This window comes from Lolium perenne, chromosome 7 (assembly GCF_019359855.2).
Source record: "Lolium perenne isolate Kyuss_39 chromosome 7, Kyuss_2.0, whole genome shotgun sequence".
In the NCBI taxonomy this organism is placed as follows: domain Eukaryota; kingdom Viridiplantae; phylum Streptophyta; class Magnoliopsida; order Poales; family Poaceae; genus Lolium; species Lolium perenne.
Genome location: NC_067250.2, coordinates 259,484,669 through 259,503,269, shown reverse-complemented (window position 1 = coordinate 259,503,269; position 18,601 = coordinate 259,484,669). Strand labels below are relative to the sequence as shown.

The 18,601-nt window shown below is 46.1% G+C and overlaps 3 protein-coding genes across 5 annotated transcripts; 2 read left to right on the top strand and 1 right to left on the bottom strand.

Moving 5' to 3' along the window:
- Positions 1-4,919: 4,919 nt before the first annotated feature.
- On the top strand, positions 4,920-5,710 carry LOC139833922 (uncharacterized). Its single transcript, XM_071824292.1, has 2 exons — positions 4,920-5,198; positions 5,276-5,710. Exons 1-2 carry the CDS (start codon positions 4,920-4,922, stop codon positions 5,708-5,710), a joined length of 714 nt encoding a protein of 237 aa, XP_071680393.1.
- Positions 5,711-11,198: 5,488 nt separating this feature from the next.
- LOC127313102 (uncharacterized) lies at positions 11,199-16,274 on the top strand. 3 transcript variants are annotated; one of them, XM_051343645.2, is made up of 8 exons: positions 11,199-11,493; positions 11,672-12,034; positions 12,145-12,327; positions 12,441-12,502; positions 13,974-14,127; positions 14,209-14,280; positions 14,386-14,496; positions 15,638-16,274. In XM_051343645.2, the coding sequence occupies exons 2-8, from the start codon at positions 11,819-11,821 to the stop codon at positions 15,977-15,979; spliced, it is 1,140 nt and encodes a 379-aa protein (XP_051199605.1). In that variant the 5' UTR covers positions 11,199-11,493; positions 11,672-11,818; the 3' UTR covers positions 15,980-16,274. The 3 variants fall into 3 exon arrangements, with proteins under 3 accessions (XP_051199605.1, XP_051199606.1, XP_051199604.1); XM_051343646.2 differs by having other exon boundaries at positions 11,672-12,043; positions 14,386-14,481; XM_051343644.2 differs by having other exon boundaries at positions 11,202-11,493; positions 11,672-12,043.
- Positions 16,275-16,373: 99 nt separating this feature from the next.
- LOC127313103 (uncharacterized) lies at positions 16,374-17,761 on the bottom strand. The gene is made up of 2 exons (XM_051343647.2): positions 16,989-17,761; positions 16,374-16,877 (listed from the first exon to the last, which is right to left on the bottom strand). The coding sequence occupies exons 1-2, from the start codon at positions 17,666-17,668 to the stop codon at positions 16,739-16,741; spliced, it is 819 nt and encodes a 272-aa protein (XP_051199607.1). The 5' UTR covers positions 17,669-17,761; the 3' UTR covers positions 16,374-16,738.
- Between the last annotated feature and the right edge of the window lie 840 nt (positions 17,762-18,601).

The following is an 18,601-nucleotide window of genomic DNA, read 5'->3' as shown; positions in this document are numbered from 1 at the left end:
CAAGAGAGGAGGATGATATATGATCAAGAAGAGTGAAAACTCTAAGCTTGGGGATGCCCCCGTGGTTCATCCCTGCATATTTCAAGAAGACTCAAGCATCTAAGCTTGGGGATGCCCAAGGCATCCCCTTCTTCATCGACAACTTATCAGGTCACCTCTAGTGAAACTATATTTTTATTCCGTCACATCTTATGTGCTTTACTTGGAGCGTCTGTGTGCTTTTATTTTCGTTTTGTCATTTTCATTCTCTGAATAAATTCATACTTGTGTGGGAGAGAGACACGCTCCGCTCGTTCATATGAACACATGTGTTCTTAGCTTTACTTTTAATGTTCATGGCGAAGGTTGAAACTGCTTCGTTCATTGTTATTTGGTTGGAAACAGAAAATGCTACATGTGGTAATTTGTATAATATCTTGAATAATTTGATACTTGGCAATTGTTGTGCTCATATGAATCATGTTTAAGCTCTTGCATCATGTACTTTGCACCTATTAATGAAGAACTACATAGAGCTTGTTGAAATTTGGTTTGCATGATTGGTCTCTCTAAGGTCTAGATATTTTCTGGTGAGGGTTTGAACAACAAGGAAGACAGTGTAGAGTCTTATAATGCTTGCAATATGTTCTTATGTAAGTTTTGCTGTACCGATTCATACTTGAGTTTGCTTCAAACAACCTTGCTAGCCTAAGCCTTGTATTGAGAGGGAATACTTCTCGTGCATCCAAATCCTTGAGCCAAAAACTATGCCATTTGTGTCCATCATACCTACCTACTACATGGTATTTCTCTGCCATTCCAAAGTAAATTGCTTGAGTGCTACCTTTAAAATTCCATTCTTTGTCTTTGCAATATATAGCTCATGGGAAAAATAGCTTAAAAACTATTGTGGTATTGAATATGTAGCTTATGTATCTTATTTCTTAATACGTTGCTTGTTGAGCGATAACCATGTTCCTGGGGACGCCATCAACTATTACACCTTTGTTGAATATCATGTGAGTTGCTATGCATGTTCGTCTTGTCTGAAGTAAGGGTGATTTATCATGATCAAATGGTTTGAGTATGCATATTGTTAGAGAAGAACATTGGGCCGCTAACTAAAGCCATGATCCATGGTGGAAGTTTCAGTTTGGACAACAATCCTCAATCTCATATGAGAATTTTATCTGTTGTTGAATGCTTATTCATTAAAGAGGAGTCCATTATCTGTTGTCTATGTTGTCCCGGTATGGATGTCTAAGTTGAGAATAATCAAAAGCGAGAAATCCAATGCGAACTTTCTCCTTAGACCTTTGTACAGGCGACATAGAGGTACCCCTTTGTGACACTTGGTTGAAACATATGTTATGCAATGATAATCCATGTAAATCCAAGCTAATTAGGACAAGGTGCGGGCACTATTGGTAATCTATGCATGAGGCTTGCAACTTATAAGATGTCTTATACATAACACATATGCTTTATTACTACCGTTGACAAAATTGTTTGTTGTTTTCAAAATAAAAGCTCTAGCACAAATATAGCAATCCATGCTTCCCTCTGCGAAGGGCCCATTCTTTTACTTTTATGTTGAGCCAGTTTACCTACTTCTTTCTATCTTAGAAGCAAACACTTGTGTTAACTGTGCATTGATTCCTACATACTTGCTTATTTGCATTCATCATATTACTTTGTGTTGACAACTATCCATGAGATATACATGTTACAAGTTGAAAGCAACTGCTGAAACTTATATCTTCCTTTGTGTTGCTTCAATGCCTTTAATTTGAATTTATTGCTTCATGAGTTAACTCCTATGCAAGTCTTATCGATGCTTGTCTTGAAAGTACTATTCATGAAAAGTCTTTGCTATATGGTTCAGTTGTTTAATCATTGTCTTTACCATTGCTTTGAATAATTTGATCTCAGCTCATATAATTTACATCATTATTGGATCAAGATTGTGTTGGTAGCATGTCACTTCAGAAATTATCTTTGTTATCGTTTACCTACTCGAGGGCGAGTAGGAAATAAGCTTGGGGATGCTTGATATGTCTCGAACGTATCTATAATTTCTGATGTTCCATGCTAGTTTTATGACAATACCTACATGTTTTGTTCACACTTTATAGCGTTTTGATGCATTTTCTGGAACTAACCTATTGACAAGATGCCGAAGTGCCAGTTCCTGTTTTCTGCTGTTTTTGGTTTCAGAAATCCTAGTAAGGAAATATTCTCGGAATTGGACGAAATCAACGCCCAGTATCTTATTTTTCCACGAAGCTTCCAGAACACCAGAGAGAGACCAGAGGGGAGCCAGGGGGCCCCACACGCCAGGGCGGCGCGGCCAAGGGGTGGGGCGCGCCCCCCTATGGTGTGGCCCCACCAGGGCCCCTCCGAGGCTGCCCTTCCGCCTACTTAAAGCCTCCGTCGCGAAAACCCTAATGCTGTGTTTGGATGTCTAGAATTGGGCTTGGAAAGAGAGAATCTGGAATTTGGGGTCACTTTCCATCGTTTGGATTGGGCTCTGAATTAAAGCCTGGAAACCAGACCAAATTCCACGGTACCGCTTCATGCCGTGTTAACCTCCCTCAGCAGTTTCCGAGCTCTTCCCCTCTGAATCGTGTGGAAACCGAACCCCCCGTACCCCTTCGTCGCTCCATCGCTCGAGTCGTCGCTCGAGAGAAGCTCCCGACCGCGCGCCTCCTCCCGACCGACGGGAAGCAAGCTGGCCGGCGGCGGCGTAGGTTGGCCCCCCTTCTCTTCTCCCTCCCTCGTCTCCCCCTCCACGGGATTCCTCCTCCACATGCCCCGTCCTGACCTCAGTCCCCTAGCCGTCTCTCTCCCCGCCCCTCCTAACCCTAGTCTATGGCCATTGGAGGCAGACGTCGACGGGAGGGTGACGACGACGGCTGTAAAGGGCGGCTGGGAGAGGTGAAGACAAGCAGATTAGGGCAGGGACGCTGGCTCCCTCCATGGCCCTTCTCATCCCCATGAATATTTACATTGCAGCAGCCTTGAAATTGCAATTTGGGGCTTATTTCGATCTATTTGATTTGCAGATTTCTTGAAGAAGTAGTAGCAGCTGAGGCCAATTGGAGGTATATAAAATCATTTGTTGACTCATAGTTTGATGTTTGCCTAGAGTAAATGTGAATTTCTTACATATGTCATCATCTATGAAAGTTGATTTGTCACATAGATATGAGTGTGCCATGAATAATTCATGTAGCTTTGTTGTGTGCATTTTAGTTTTTCTTATCATGTCTCAACTAGAGATGGTTGTTTACATTACTGAAGAGAACAAGAGAAGGAAAAGAAAACGGATATTGTTGACAAAGAAATATTTCGAGATGTCATGTCTTGCTCTAGCTTATCTTAGTACGCAAAGGGCACCGAGGGACCTAGGATGCTTCAATGATGATGAGGAGAAGGTTGCATATAGGAAGTACATATTGAAAAAAACATATGACGGGTCCGAGACAGCATGCTATGATACGCTACGCTTAACTAAAAGAAACTTTCATGATCTTTGTGCTATGTTGCGTGAGAAATGTGGTTTGAAAGATACCACACTTGTGACAGTAGAAGAAAATCTTGCTATGTTCCTACAAGCGGTTGGATATGGAATTAAAATGAGAATCTTGGGTGGCACATACCAACGGTCTTTAGAGACTATCAGTAGGAACTTCTCTACCGTGTTATCAGCCATCCTATCTCTAAGTGGCGACTTTATCAAGCTTCCCGATCCTAGTGTCAACCCTCCCGATGATTACAAATGGAAGTGGTTTGGCAATGCACTGGGAGCACTCGATGGGTGTCATATTCCTGTGTTTGTCAGTACTGCGGACAGAGGGAGATATAGAAATAGGCACCAAGAGATCACCACTAACATGCTTGGTGTGGTTGATTGAACATGAAATTTCTCTATGTTCTACCTGGTTCGGAGGGCTCGGCATCAGACTCAAAAGTGTTAAAAGATGCTATGAGAAACGACCGCCAAGATGCATTTGTTGTACCCCAGGGTATGACTCTTTATCTTGGCTCTTCCTTTCTCATGTTTAATTGTTAGCTAACTTATTTATTTCACAAATAGGGAAATACTACCTAGTTGATGCTGGATATACAAATGGACCCGGATTTCTATCGCCATTTAGATCAACTCGGTACCACTTAAAAGAGTGGGTTGCTAGTCAACAACAACCGCAAAATTACAAGGAATTGTATAACTTGCGCCATTCTCGTGCTAGAAATGTTGTGGAGAGAACCTTTGGATTGTTGAAGAAAAAATGGGCCATCCTCCGTAATTGTTCTTTCTTTTCCATAGAAGATCAGGTACACATGTCCATATGGAACAAGTAATAATGTGTGCTGTGTGGTACAACAAACACTGACTATGAACTAATTATTTGCAGATTCGAATTATTAATGCATGTTGTGTGCTGCATAACTTTGCAAGGGAAAGACAACATGTGAGGGATAATTTATTGTTGCAGGAAGTTGACGCTGAATTAGCAGCTATGACTCATGAACCGGCAGATGATGCTACTTTAATTAGAAGTGTCCAACAAACTCCTCAATGGTCTAATTTTAGGGAGCAGTTTGCGGAGGAGATGTATGCCGAGTACCTTGTGGCACATGGAGAACTAGAAATCGAGTAGATAACTAGTGGTGCAGTAGATAGCTAGCTTGGTGATGGTGCCCCTTTTTGTGCTAGCTTGGTGATGGTGCCCCATTTTGTGTGGTAGCGTGCTAATGGTTTATTTTGTGTCATATTCTGTACATGCATCATGTGTCAACCAATATATATGCATTATGTCTCAAACTTACTGTTGTCTTTACTTTTTATGCCCAATCTTTAATTTAATTGTAGAAGCATGGCTGCACAAAAAACAAAGAAAGGCCCTACTAGAGCTTACCTTTCTTGGACCCCTGAGATGGACACGACATTGTTGGACACCCTTGTTGAGCATCACAACAATGGTGATCATGCTCAAAATGGTTGGAAGCCACATGTGTACAATGCTTGTATTAAGCATGTGAAGGAGACATGTAATGTTGACATTACGAAAGACAAAATAGTAGGAAGAATTAAAACATTTGACAAGCACTATGAGATCATTAGCAAGATGCTATCTCAAAGTGGTTTTGGATGGGATTCGGAAAATAACATGGTGGAAGTAGACAGTGATGAAGTGTGGTCTCGTTATGTTGAGGTACTAAGCATTGTAATAAAATTCTGTGATTACTTTTGCAACTTGACAATCATTTCTAATACATGTGTACTGTGTAGGCCAACAAGGATGCATCTAGCTACAGGAACAAGGTGGTGATGAATTGGCAAGCTATTCAAACTATTTACTCACAAGACCATGCTACTGGTGTTGGTGCTAGGACAGCCGCCGAGTCTGTTCAAGAAGAAGAAACAATAGTTCTTGAAGATTCTCCGGATCTACCTCCGAAAAGGCAACGCACCGGCGAAGCTATCTTGTGCATGATGGGACAAATGAAGACATCTTTCGATGATGCATTGAAAACAACCGAACCACTTCCTATGCCAAAGGTGACTCCTCCAACTGAAATCCTAGATGCACTAAAGAAGCTACAAATGGAGAATTGTGACATGCTACGAGCTTATGGGAAGTTGATCGTTAATGAGCGCTTATTCGAAGCACTGACGGCGCTCCCCGATGAATTAAAGAAGCCATGGCTGTTGACCCTACCTTGATGTTTGCTATGAACTGTGCTTGTTCTTAAAGCCTACTATCTACTTTCTTGTTGATGAGCTGTTTGTGATGTGTAAGAGACATAAGCTACCTGTTAGAGACACAATTATTATCCATGTTGTAATATTTTCGGTACTTGAAAACTACTTTGTGCCATGCGTATTCTACTTTCTGCTTTATTTTGATTATTTTAATGTTTCATTAATTGCAGAAAATAGTAGTTATAAATATATTACGTATGTATGTTATTTGTGTACATGTACGCAAATTTATATTGTTCAAACTCAACAAATCATCAAATTCCACGGATTCCACGGGTTGTACATCCAAACAACATTTGGAATTGGGCAACACCCATTGATTCTAACATCAAAAACCAAGCACACCCAAACGGTAGAATTCAAATTGGAAGCTAATTCATTTCCATCTTGGAATTGGAATCTTGAGGCTAATTCAATTCCAAGCTCAATTCTCTGCATCCAAACACAGCATAAAAGAATAAGCCACGATACGAGAAAAGTTCCAGAGCCACCGCCATCGCGAAGCCAAGATTCGGGGGACAGAAGTCTCTGTTCCGGCACGCCGCCGGGACAGGGAATTGCCCCCGGAGTCATCTCCATCGACACCACCGCCATCTTCATCGCCATCGCTGTCTCCCATGATGAGGAGGGAGTAGTTCTCCCCCGAGGCTGAGGGCTCTACCATAGCTATGTGGTTCATCTCTCTCTTTGTGATCTAGTTGAATATCATCTATGTGCTACTCTAGTGATGTTATTAAAGTAGTCTATTCTTCCTCCATGATGTAATGTTGACAGTGTGTGCATCATGTAGTACTTGGTATAAGCTATGATTGTGATCTCTTGTAGATTATGAAGTTAACTATTACTATGATAGTATTGATGCGATCTATTCCCCCTTTCATAGCCTGATGTTGACAGTGTGCATGCTATGTTAGTACTCGGTATAATTGCAATGGTCTATCATGCACTCTAAGGTTACTTAAATATGAACTCCGGATGTTGTGGAGCTTGTTAACTCCGGCATTGAGGTGCTCTTGTAGCCCTACACAATGAATGGTGTTTGTTATCCAACAAGAGAGTGTAGAGTAGTTTCAGTTATGTGATCAATGTTGAGAGTGTCCACTAGTGAAAGTAGGATCCCTAGGCCTTGTTTCCGAATATCGAAACTCCGTTTATTTACTGTTCTACTGCATGTTTGCTTGCTGCCATATTTTATTCAGATTGCTATTACCACTCATATTCATCCATATTACTTGTATTTCACTATCTCTTCGCCGAACTAGTGCACCTATACATCTGACAAGTGTATTAGGTGGGTTGGGGACACAAGAGACTTCTTGTATCGTGATTGCAGGGTTGCTTGGGAGGGATATCTTTGACCTCTTCCTCTCTGAGTTCGATAAACCTTGGGAGATTCACTTAAGGGAAACTTGCTGCTGTTCTACAAACCTCTGCTCTTGGAGGCCCAACACTGTCTACAGGAATAGAAGCGTGCGTAGACATCAGTTATCCAACAAGAGAGTGTGAGAAAGTAGCACAAGTGAAGAGAAGTTATTTATTTATGTGATCATTGTTGAGAGTGTCCACTAGTGAAAGTATGATCCCTAGGCCTTGTTTCCATATATCGAATCACCGTTTATTTACTGTTCTACTGCATGTTTACTTGCTGTCATATTTATTTCAGATTGTTATTACCACTCATATTCATCCATATCACTTGCATTTTACTATCTCTTCGCCGAACTAGTGCACCTATACATCTGACAAGTGTATTATGTGTGTTGGGGACACAAGAGACTTCTTGTATCGTAATTGCAGGGTTGCTTGAGAGGGATATCTTTGACCTCTACCTCCCTGAGTTCGATAAACCTTGGGTGATTCACTTAAGGGAAACTTGCTGCTGTTCTACAAACCTCTGCTCTTGGAGGCCCAACACTGTCTACAGGAATAGAAGCGTGCGTAGACATCATAAGCATAGTTCCATTCGTGCATTCTTTGGTATTGTGGCTATGCATGATCTTGAGCTTGAGCAGCTAGATGTAAAGACTGCTTTTCTGCATGGTGAGCTCGAGGAGGAGATATACATGGACCAACCTGAAGGTTTTGTTGTGCCTGGTAAGGAGGATCTTGTTTGCAAGTTGAAGAGGTCCCTTTATGGTCTGAAACAGTCTCCAAGACAGTGGTACAAGAGGTTTGATTCATTTATGCTTTCACATGAGTTTAAGAGATCTAAGTATGATAGTTATGTTTATATCAAGTTTGTTAATGGATCACCAATATACTTGCTGTTATATGTTGATGATATGTTGGTTGCTGCCAAGAGCAAGAAAGAGATCACTACTTTAAAGTCACAGTTAAGTAGTGAGTTTGAGATGAAGGATCTTGGTGCTGCTAAGAAAATACTAGGTATGGAAATTACAAGAGACATAAAATCTAGTGTGTTATTTCTTAGTCAGCAAAATTACATTCAGAAAGTTCTTCATCGTTTTAATATGCATGATGTAAAGTCTGTTAGTACACCAATTGCTTCTCACTTCAAATTGTCAGCATTGCAATGTCCTAGTACTGATGAAGATATTGAGTACATGTCTCGAGTTCCATATTCTAGTGCTGTTGGTTCCTTGATGTATGCCATGGTTTGTTCTCGTCCTGATTTATCATATGCTATGAGTTTGGTCAGTCGATACCTAGCTGATCCTGGTAAAGAACATTGGAAAGCTGTTCAGTGGATTTTCAGGTACCTTCGTGGCACATCCAAAGCTTGCTTGAAGTTTGGCAAGACCGGTGAGGGACTCGTAGGCTATGTGGATTCAGATTTTGCTGCCGATTTGGATAAGAGAAGATCCCTCACAGGTTATGTGTTCACTGTTGGTGGATGTGCTGTGAGTTGGAAGGCAACGTTACAATCTGTTGTTGCCCAATCTACGACCGAAGCAGAATATATAGCAATTAATGAAGCTTGCAAAGAGTCTGTTTGGTTGAAAGGTTTGTATGCTGAGCTTTGTGGAGATGATTCTTGCATTAACTTGTTTTCTGATAGTCAAAGTGCAATATACCTTATTAAAGATCAAATGTTCCATGAGAGGACAAAGCACATTGATATCAAGTACCATTATGTTCGCGATATTGTTGCTCAAGGTAAACTGAATGTATGCAAGATAAGTACTCATGATAATCCTGCTGATATGATGACAAAGCCAGTTCTTGTTTCCAAGTTTGAGCTTTGCTCGAGCTTGGTTGGTATAACTGTTTAGCCCAAGTGGCTGTTGGCGCCAGCAAGTGTTTTTCTTTGTTGTTCAGGAGATTGTTGAAGTTCATGCTACAAAATGGAATTTGTCTCAAGGTGGAGTTTGTTGTATTTGTGATCCAAATTCATATACTAAAGGGAGGCTAACTTCTGACGAGCGGAGCGAGGCCCGTCGCCGGAGGCTTGGGCCGAAGGGGGTGCGGGGGGCGGCAGCCCCCCGCGGTACGGTACGGATCGCTGGCACCGCCTATATATACATCATGTAAGCCGCTGGCTAGGGTTTATCAGATTATAAGATAACCCATGGCGTTTGTAAACACTCCCCGATATAGTGAAGTTTTGCTGGCTGGCGCCCGTGGTTTTTTCCCCTTCTGTGTTGGAAGGGGTTTTCCACGTTAAATCTCGTGTCTCCGCTGCGTTTACCTTTACCGTTCTTCGTTATTTGCTTGTCGCTTTTATAACAGTACACACTCATCCCTATGAACGTACACACGCACATCCTACCCCTATGAGCACCTTCGAGAGACTGCATAGAAGAACCGATCCGGCGGGTCTTGAGACTGACGAAGTCATCATAGGCGCCTCGCTCAGCAAGATTGTTTGGCGCCATCACTGGAGCACATCAGTGGTACGCGGCGTCGCTGGCTCCAGGCCGGGCTTCTCACGCCGCGGCGGGTGGAAGGTCCCTCAGACGTGGCGATGGCGCCTCGCCGCGCCTCTGGCCGACCACAACTGGTGCGTATGGGGCGGCCGGATTTCGTCCCGAGGGCCTGGAGCCTGGTGGGCCTGGCCGGGATTTGGGAGATCCGCGGTTGTGGTCTGCGGGTACGTTGCTCTGTGCTCGTTGTTGACACCCTCCGCCCGCTGTGTAGCGCTGGCTGCCTTCGAGCTTGGGTTGGGCCTATATGCGGCAACCTTGCCGCTCGTTCCTGTGAATCTTGTTAGTTCTCAGGGGGCCTTCCGACTTTCTGACGTCGTAGGGGCGACGTTCTGGCTAGCTTCTTCCGGGCTTGGGTTCCTAAGCCGCCGCATGCTCGCCAAGGGTGGCAGCATGTCACCTACTGCAGCTCTTCTGCGGCTGTGTTTTTTTTTATCTCCGACCTTTGGGGTCGTGCACTTGTGCTTGTGCAGGTGGTTGCGTGCTGGGTTGGTGCAGCCGTCGTGTAGCCACCGATCTAGCGCCAGTGGCACCTGGATTCGGGTCAGGCCGAGCCTGGCTAGCTAGCTCTTGCTTTCATCATGTGGGTGATTCTAGTTGGGGCTATCATAGTGCGGTTTGGGTTGGTGGCGCGGCAACGACTCCTACTATGCCCGCTTTCCGTTCTTGCGACTGCGGCCGGACGATTTGATCAGGTTGGATATCGGCGAAAGCTCTGAATGGCCTTGGCCAGTTCCGGAGATGACGTCACCTCCGGGTGTCGTTCCCTTGTTGAAGGCGTCCCGATGTTGATCCTCCTTTCTGATTTGATGGACTCCGTTTCTCCGTCTCAAATTGCGTCTCTTGGTAGCCTTGCTTTGGGCAAGCTTCTCTTGTAGTGGCTTGTGGATCACCCTTTGTGCTCTCGCTGGCGTCGCAGCCCTCCCACAACGTCGGTCTGGCTACTTTTACACGGTTGTGCTTCGGTTGCTGGCGGCCTTCCTAGCGCCTTGGGGGCTTTGTTAGGGCGGCATCAGGCCGTAGCAGCTGTTGATGTTCTTATCCCAACGCCATTCAAAGAAGTTTTCTTTTTGGTCTGGACCTAGCCCGAGCCCTAGGGGTGGTGTTTTGGGGTTTGGGTGAAAACTTTCCAGGACCTTAGTCACTGTCGATGACGATGACGCGCCCTCGTGGCATGCACCTTCTGCACCTTCTTGAAGGCATCGAAGCAAGACCCCAAGAACTTTGAATCCTCAAGTTCTGCTAGGTTGTTGCCCCCATCGCCGAGTGCTTCCCTAGGCCCTAGTTCTGGCGTGGTGAAGGTTAGTTGGTGTGGATATGGTCGCGGTGGCTCCAATGCAAAATAAGACCAAGCTGGCGCCCCCGCCTTCATTTTTGTGTGTGCTGTCTTCTGTTGATTTCGGTTGCGTGTATATGTTGATGTAACTTCTAGCCGAGTAATGACTTCATTAATTTAACACCGAAGGACCAGTGAAAACGAGTAACCCGCAGCAGATTCCGCCAAAACAAATACGAAAGCAGCAGATCGGGAAGAGCCAACATAGCTAGCCGTGGATGGCGGAAATAGACAGGCAGCACACCCACGCACAGTGTTGACGCGTCCCCGTCTCGAACGAACTGGGTGGGTTGTCTTTCCTCCTTCAGTTGCCAGTGCCATCACATCCCAGATTCACCTCCCGTGCTCGCTGCTCGCTTTCACCCGGCTGCCGCCCCGTCCCCCATTCGTCCGCCCCACCCAAGTCTCCCCTCGCCGCCAGCGCCGCCGCTCCGCCCGCCGCCTCGACAAGGAGCTCCTCCTCCCCTCCGCTGGACCGGCGGGGAGCTGAAGATCCGCCCGGACGCGCTTCTTCTTGCTGCTAGGTAAGGAAAGCCCTAACCTGCGTTGACTGCTGCTCGTCTGCCTCCGGTCTTCCCTTTGCTCCGCTCCGAATAGCCGACCCCAACCAGATCTTTCTTCCCCATGACCAATCTCAGCTGATTGCATCCATGTGTTTTGGTGTCAGCTCGCTCGTGCTAATGCTACTGTTCAACATTACAGTTTCAGAAGATTTTCTTTTGAGGTTTCTTGCTGCGGTGAGGCTCGAGGATGTTGAGCTAGCTTAAGGACGTAGCTCGTGCAAGCTGCTGCGCTTGGAGCTCTGATAAACCGGCCAACAGGGGAGTTCTGAGCTAAAAATATCCAAAGATGGATTCCGTGACCGAGGTTGCCGACACTATGGGTGCATTGGTCGTTGACAATGAGGCGAGCGGGAAGTTTCTGTCCAAAGATAGTATAGAGGAGCATAGAGAAGAACACGATGCGCTGGCAGATGTTGCGCATTCGGGCGAGAGCGAGGTGATCAATCCGTCTGAGGAGGTGGGCGGGGAAGCCACATCAGAATCAGAGGTCATACAGCCCCAGGTATCCAAGGTGGGTTGGATTTCACCATGTTGAGTACATTATCCCTGCTGATATCTCATATTGACGGTCTGGTGATAGTTATGTGCTTATGACATTTTCATGTGTTCCAGGGAAGCCAAAGCCGTTCCCCTAAGGTGACCAAATCACCGCGCCCGAGCCCACGAAGCGGCGATAAGAGTCAGGCTAGGAAAAGCACTCCCAACTCTCCTTACACCAAAGCACCCATTGCACGAGTGTCTGATCCAGACTTAGTCGATAGCTCTTCAAACAACGATGATGCCGATGTTAAGAAAGTAAGCTCATTTTCTAGCTGAATTCCCTTATTGCTTCTTGGCTACCACATACATACTTTATACAGTGTCCAATTCATTTTGATCTAACTAGAATTGTTTGTGTTTTGGTTCAGAAGGCAGAAACGAGCAGTTTTCGCCCAGTTGCCAAGGAGAGTTCACCGCTCGAGGACTCCAAGTATGTTGTTTGTTTGTTCTTGTGTATATCCATGATTATCTTTATGCATTTATGTATCTATAAAGCACAGATTAATATGAGTGAAAGAAAGACTTTACTTATTAGTTCCTGGTACAGCTGCAACTCTTTTAGTAGGGTCTGACATGAAATTTTGGAAGAAGGATTGTGTTCATGCTTAGCCTCCTATTTTGTTTGCTGGCTCGCCACCAAATATTATTGGACGTGGTTCTTGTTGCCATATTGGATAGTCTCATTTGAGTTCAATTTCCATCTCTGAAAGCGGAAGCAGTAAATGCTCATTTCAGTACTGTCATCCTTAGAAAATCAGTTCAGTATTGTAAAATTTAGCTTGTGACGAGCCTACTGAATTGCTTTCCAACTAACAATTACTAGAACTCAGAAAGTATTACCTATCGCTCTTGGAATATTTAAATAATTCTTAACACTTGCCTTTTTTCTGTAAACTTACTACTTTCCTATTGTTCTGGACTACTCCCTCTGTTTCTAGATATAAGGTCTACTAGCAAGTGCTCGTGCGTTGCCATGGCCTGTTAAATTTATTTCGCTTACACATGTAAAACAAAATGTACATAAAAATTCACGGCTACAAAAATATAGCCACATAGTATTTAAAAATATAAAAAAGCACTATGGTTGAAATGCATTTCGATTATATGTTGAATGTATGCAAAGCAAGAAGCCAACTAAGTATGTCTTGTAAGCAAGATTTACTCCACGACGCATTTAAGATATTCTAGTACAGTATAATTTTAGGATGTTGTATTCATCTTCATTTGCATTCCACTTTAGCAGGTGTGTGTGAAGCGATTCTTCCTCGTCTCGTGGCCATCATGCACAAGAGTTTGAGATTGTTGCATTTGTAAAGGCAACTGACGTAGTTGTTCAACTAATTCAAAATAAATTAATATTAGAATACAATCCCATTAGAACATAAGAGCATGCCTTACACAGTCCATGTAGGAGTAGAAATCTGAAGCTACCGCCTCTGTTTTATCACCACAAGCATTTGAACCTAGATAAGAAATACTACATCTAAAGATACAGGTTCTGTGTAGGAGCTTCAAAGCTAGCCTAGCGCCCTAGCCTGATGATGTGCCTTGAAGTTTTTTATGTCCTTATATATGTGAATGTAATAATGTATCATGCTGGCTGAAAACTCTTGGATAGTCTCATTTCAGTACAGTTTCCATCTCTGAAAGCGGAAGTAGTTAATGCTCATTTCAATACTGTCATCCTTAGAAAATCAGTTCAATATTGTCACATTTAGCTTGTGCACGAGCCTACTTAATTCCTTCCCAACTAACAATTACTAGAACCCAGAAAGCATTACCTATCGCTCTTGTATTATTTAAATTCTTAACACTTGCCTTTTTCTGTAAACTTACTACTGCTTGCTTGTTGTTCTGGACTATTAAAATGGCTTCTTACATTGTCGCATTCTCAAATATAGGGAGAAGAAGAAAGCTCAGAAAGCATCTAGCCAGCATGTGGTAAAGAAGGAAGAAGAATCTAATTCTGAAAGAATAAAGCCTCAGAGGGTTGGGAGCACCCCTTCATATGGGTTTGCGTTCAAATGCAACGAGAGAGCTGAAAAAAGAAGGGAGGTTAGTAGTCGCCACATATCTTTTGCGTTTGTGCACTTCAGGTCTATCATCCCTTGGCTTACCCATCCTGCAATCAAGTAGTTCTACTCAAAGCTTGAGGAAAAGATCCATGCACAGGAATTGGAGAAAAACAACTTGCAGGCGAAATCAAAGGTACATATTCTTATTTTCATTTCCCTGGATATAAATCAAAGATTTTGTATCAAATGGTCCATTGCATGTAGTGTTTGCTTTATTTGTTTGTTTATCACTGTGCAGGAAACAGAAGAAGCTGAACTCAAACAGTTAAGGAAGAGTTTGAAGTTCAAGGCAGCCCCGATGCCCAGCTTTTATAAGGACCCGCCACCTCCCAAGGTTGAGTTGAAGAAGGTAACTGTCTTGACAGCTGCTCTGGGAGAACTTCCTCCTGCCAGTCTGTCAAGCGGATTAATGGCTTTACATATATATCGACATCATATTTTTTTTGGTAATCTGAAGTTGTGAACTCTTCGTGAAACAATTGAATTGACCATAACCATCCTTCAAGATATCCTGTTAATATAACAGAAACCTGTATATTTGCAAAAGGAGGGAACTCCTGAATGCAACTTTGCTCTGTCAAGAGAAATATTAAGTCTTCCTAGAATACCCTTAATATGTAACCAGAGAGTAGTAGCTATATTGTGATTCCAGTGTTGCTTAGGATATACATGCCATGAACTGGGGTACACAAGTGTAAATACCACCAGGACGATGGAGGACTGGAATGGCAGATTGGGAGAGAATTAGATTAGGGACTGGGAAGATGAAGTAGACAGGAGAGAGATTGTAGTTCTTGCTTAACGAAAATAGATGCCCCAAGGAGCTGGCCCTAACAACAGGATCTGAACAAATCTCATCTCCAAGGAAATATCTTATCTTCTATAGGTATAAGGATCAAGCTAAGGCATATCTTATCTCTAAATGAGACTATTCCTGACATAAAGATAACTGGGATTATTTTCCTTGATTGGAGCCAGGTAGGGCCTGCTGGGCCTAGCAGTGGTGACCAACCCACATGACATATAGCTTTCACATAGTTATGTATGGTTCTACCTTGTTCGAGAATTTTGGGGAACCCTCTGTTGATAGCATTCCATGCCTGAACTACTAGTTTCTGTAGCTTGCACAGTTGAAAAATACTGGGGGTGATCACTTCGTCAGCTGTTCAGGAGATTCCATCTAATGTCAATATTTTGCAAGTTTCTTTTGGATAGATAGGACTATCTCTAGCACCACATGATCCGTGTCTCCTTTGCCAATAAACTAATAATCTGAAAGTCACTTCATATGCTTCTTTGATGAGTTTGCCGCAACTCCTGTAATTTATTGAACAGTTTGGAGGATTGATTTCGTGGTAGGCGGTTGGTCCAAGTTTCTATCATGACTATTGCACTAGTACTTTTACTTGGCAACATGTCAAAGATATACGCTTATTGTTGTGTTCCAGCTTCTAAAGAATATTTTACTTATTGAATACTATTCATCTTAGGTCCCTACCACCAGAGCTAGATCACCAAAGCTCGGTCGCTCAAAGAACACAACCTCAGCAGCCACGGAAGCAAGTACCAATCCTTCAAGCCGTCCAGCTCGCCTGAGCCTCGACCAAAGGGCCTCCCAAAACAGCACCAAGACAGCACCTGCTGCAAATGCCGTGAAGAAGCCCCAACGGAAATCTCTCCCCAAACTGCCATCGGAGCAAACAGGTTCTGTGGACATCGCAGCGTCTATATCTTCTGCAGAACAGCTAGAAATTAGCATGTCAACAGCAGATCCCATTCGGGTGCCGATCCGTGCTCAAGTTACTCCGGATGAACAAGCACTCAACGAATAGAAAACAGTCGAGTCGAGTCTTGTGGAAAGCGAGGGCCATGCCTCAGCCTCCTACATCTACATTTTTGCTGTTCCGGTAGTAAACTTCTGGCTGGTATCATGCACTTCAATTAGTGTATTCACCATGAGTTTGAAGCCAATGTACTGTTTTATCACCCTCAATTCATTGTTCAAAGAATACAATGGAATGGATACCTCCTGCTATTGTTGTAGTTAGTAAAACATTTGCATCTGACTGTCACGTGTTTCAGGTCTACAAATCACTTTTTCCACATGAATTCACCTGTTTTCCTTTATTGCAAAATTATCGCCAGTTTTGCCGCTAACTCGGTGGATCCAGTGCGGTTCTGAATTCTGTTCTTGATGGAATATAGGATCTGCTTTTGCTGAACTGCTGGGACACAAACGATTCTGACGTTTACTGTAATTCACAGGTGGTTCATATGCTACATACACCATGCATGTTACCAAGAACATTCTACATGTACAAGACCTTATTATTAAGCTAGACATTGACCCTACATCAAACCTTATCATTAAGCTAGATATTTATTCTTCAGTGCTGCTGATCCTACCAACCTTAGAAGGGTAGCGCTCTTCCAGAATCCAGATTCATCGTGCAGGTAGCCTGACTTAGTTTATTCAGTTCACGGCCTGGCCGGAGACGAAGGCGGCTCGCCTCGGAGGCCGCGGTGACAGTGGCATGTCGCTCGATCTTCCAGACGCGGTTTGTTCACTGGCAGTGAGATCGGTTCTTCGTCTAAGATGCCGCTCTGACGGAGGGAGGCTGAGCTGCCCCGAAGAACGGCGGCGTCGCTGGCGGAGGCTGCCCGTCGTCGTTGAGATCATCTTCCTCCTCGGCGTCCCACAGGAAGCCGGCGTAGGATCCCAGCACGTAGCTGCAGGAGAGGCAAGAATTTGTCAAAACATCTCACATGGACACAGTGAACTAAGGCGCGCCAAGCAAATAAGCAACCGCCAACGGAAGTGCTCCGCCGAGTGTGACTCACCAGTCGTCGGGCGCGGCCTGGACGGCGCGGCTGTAGTACGCGTCGGCGCGCTGGGCGTCGCCGCTGGTCTCCCAGACGAGCCCGGCGTACAGCGCGAGGGCGTCGCCATCGCCGGGGTCGGCGACGATGGCGCGCTCGCAGTACTCCTGCGCCCTCGCCGCGTCCCCTTCAACCTCCTTCAGGTACCTGGCGTAGTTCCCCAGCGGCAGCGAGTTGCCCGGGTTGGCCCTGATCATGCGCCGGTAGTGCTCGTCCGCGGCGCCGCGGCCGTCGTTGCCGTCGCCATCGCCGCCGCGCCCGCCGCGTAACGCCTTCCCGCGCCCGCCGCCTCCCCCGACGCCCTCGAGGAGGGACAGCGCGGCCTCCTCCCGCCCCGCGGCGGCGTCCAGGTCCAGCCCCGCGCTCGTCAGTAGCAGCCGGCGGAACACGTCCTCGTCTTCGGAATCCTGCAGCGCGTCCTCGTCCTCCTCGACGAAGACGGCGGGGGCGGGTGAGGTTCTTGCGGCCGGGATCGGGACTGAAGCCAGCAGATCGGCCTCGGACAATGCGCGGCAGAGCGACCCCTGGCGATGCCCCGCCGGCGACGCCGCCGGCATCATCACGAGGTTGGCGTGGTCTGCCGCCACGGCCGGCGCGCGCGCCGCGTTGAGCAGCGGCGAGGAGGCGCTCCGCAGCAGCATGGCGGCCGGGAGAGAGAGGAAAATATCTCAGGTTGCAGTGTGCTCGTCCTCTCGTAGTATCGTCAGTCGCTCGCTGACAGTCTGACACCGCGGGCAGGGCTGGCGCGCGAATATATATCCGGCGAGGCACGTGGAGCAGGCCGACGTGTTGGGCCTCCAGTGGGCGCGATGGGATACACGGCGGGCCCACGGCGGTGGTTGTCGCCCCGGCGGGGTAGGCCCGGCGACGGACGGAGGAGACGAGCCGCGGGCTAGGCGACGGAGCGGCGGGTGTGGGCGAGCGCGACGGCGGCGTGGTTACTAGTGGCGGTTAACAGTGGACTCACAATCACCCAGCTCGATCGGGATGAGGTGAAACGAGTGCACGGCAGGAGAGAATCTCACCACATACACAGAGAGAGATGGAGTGGCTGAGATCGCCGGCGAAAATTCCACGGCCGGGGCGCGATAAGATACAGATCATACAGTTCCTTGAAATGAATGCGGCGGCGCCGCGGCGGCCGTTGGTGCCGGATTCGTCGCAGGGCACGTCACAGTAGAGTGTGCACCCAATACCAGCCAGAGCTAAATGCGGCTACACGCTAAGAGCATGTCTAACAGGCCCCTTATAACCCGCCCATCCCGTAAAATTCCGGCGACATACAGGGCAGGCGCGGTTTGGGCCGTCTAGCAGGCCCCGTATTCGGGCCGCCCCATTTCGGCGGAATACGGGGCCCAGGAAATCGGCCCCTCCGCCCACTACTTATACTGGGCGCAGGTGCGAGTGAGGGGTTAACCCCTCACTCGCAACCCTAGCTCCGCCGTGCGCCGCCGCCGCCTCCACCCTGCTCCGGCGAGCAATTCCTCCCTCCCCCGCGACGCATTCGACCCCAGCCCCGGCATGGACGCCCGCCGTCGCAGTAGCGCCTCGCCGGCGAGCGGATCGAAGCGATC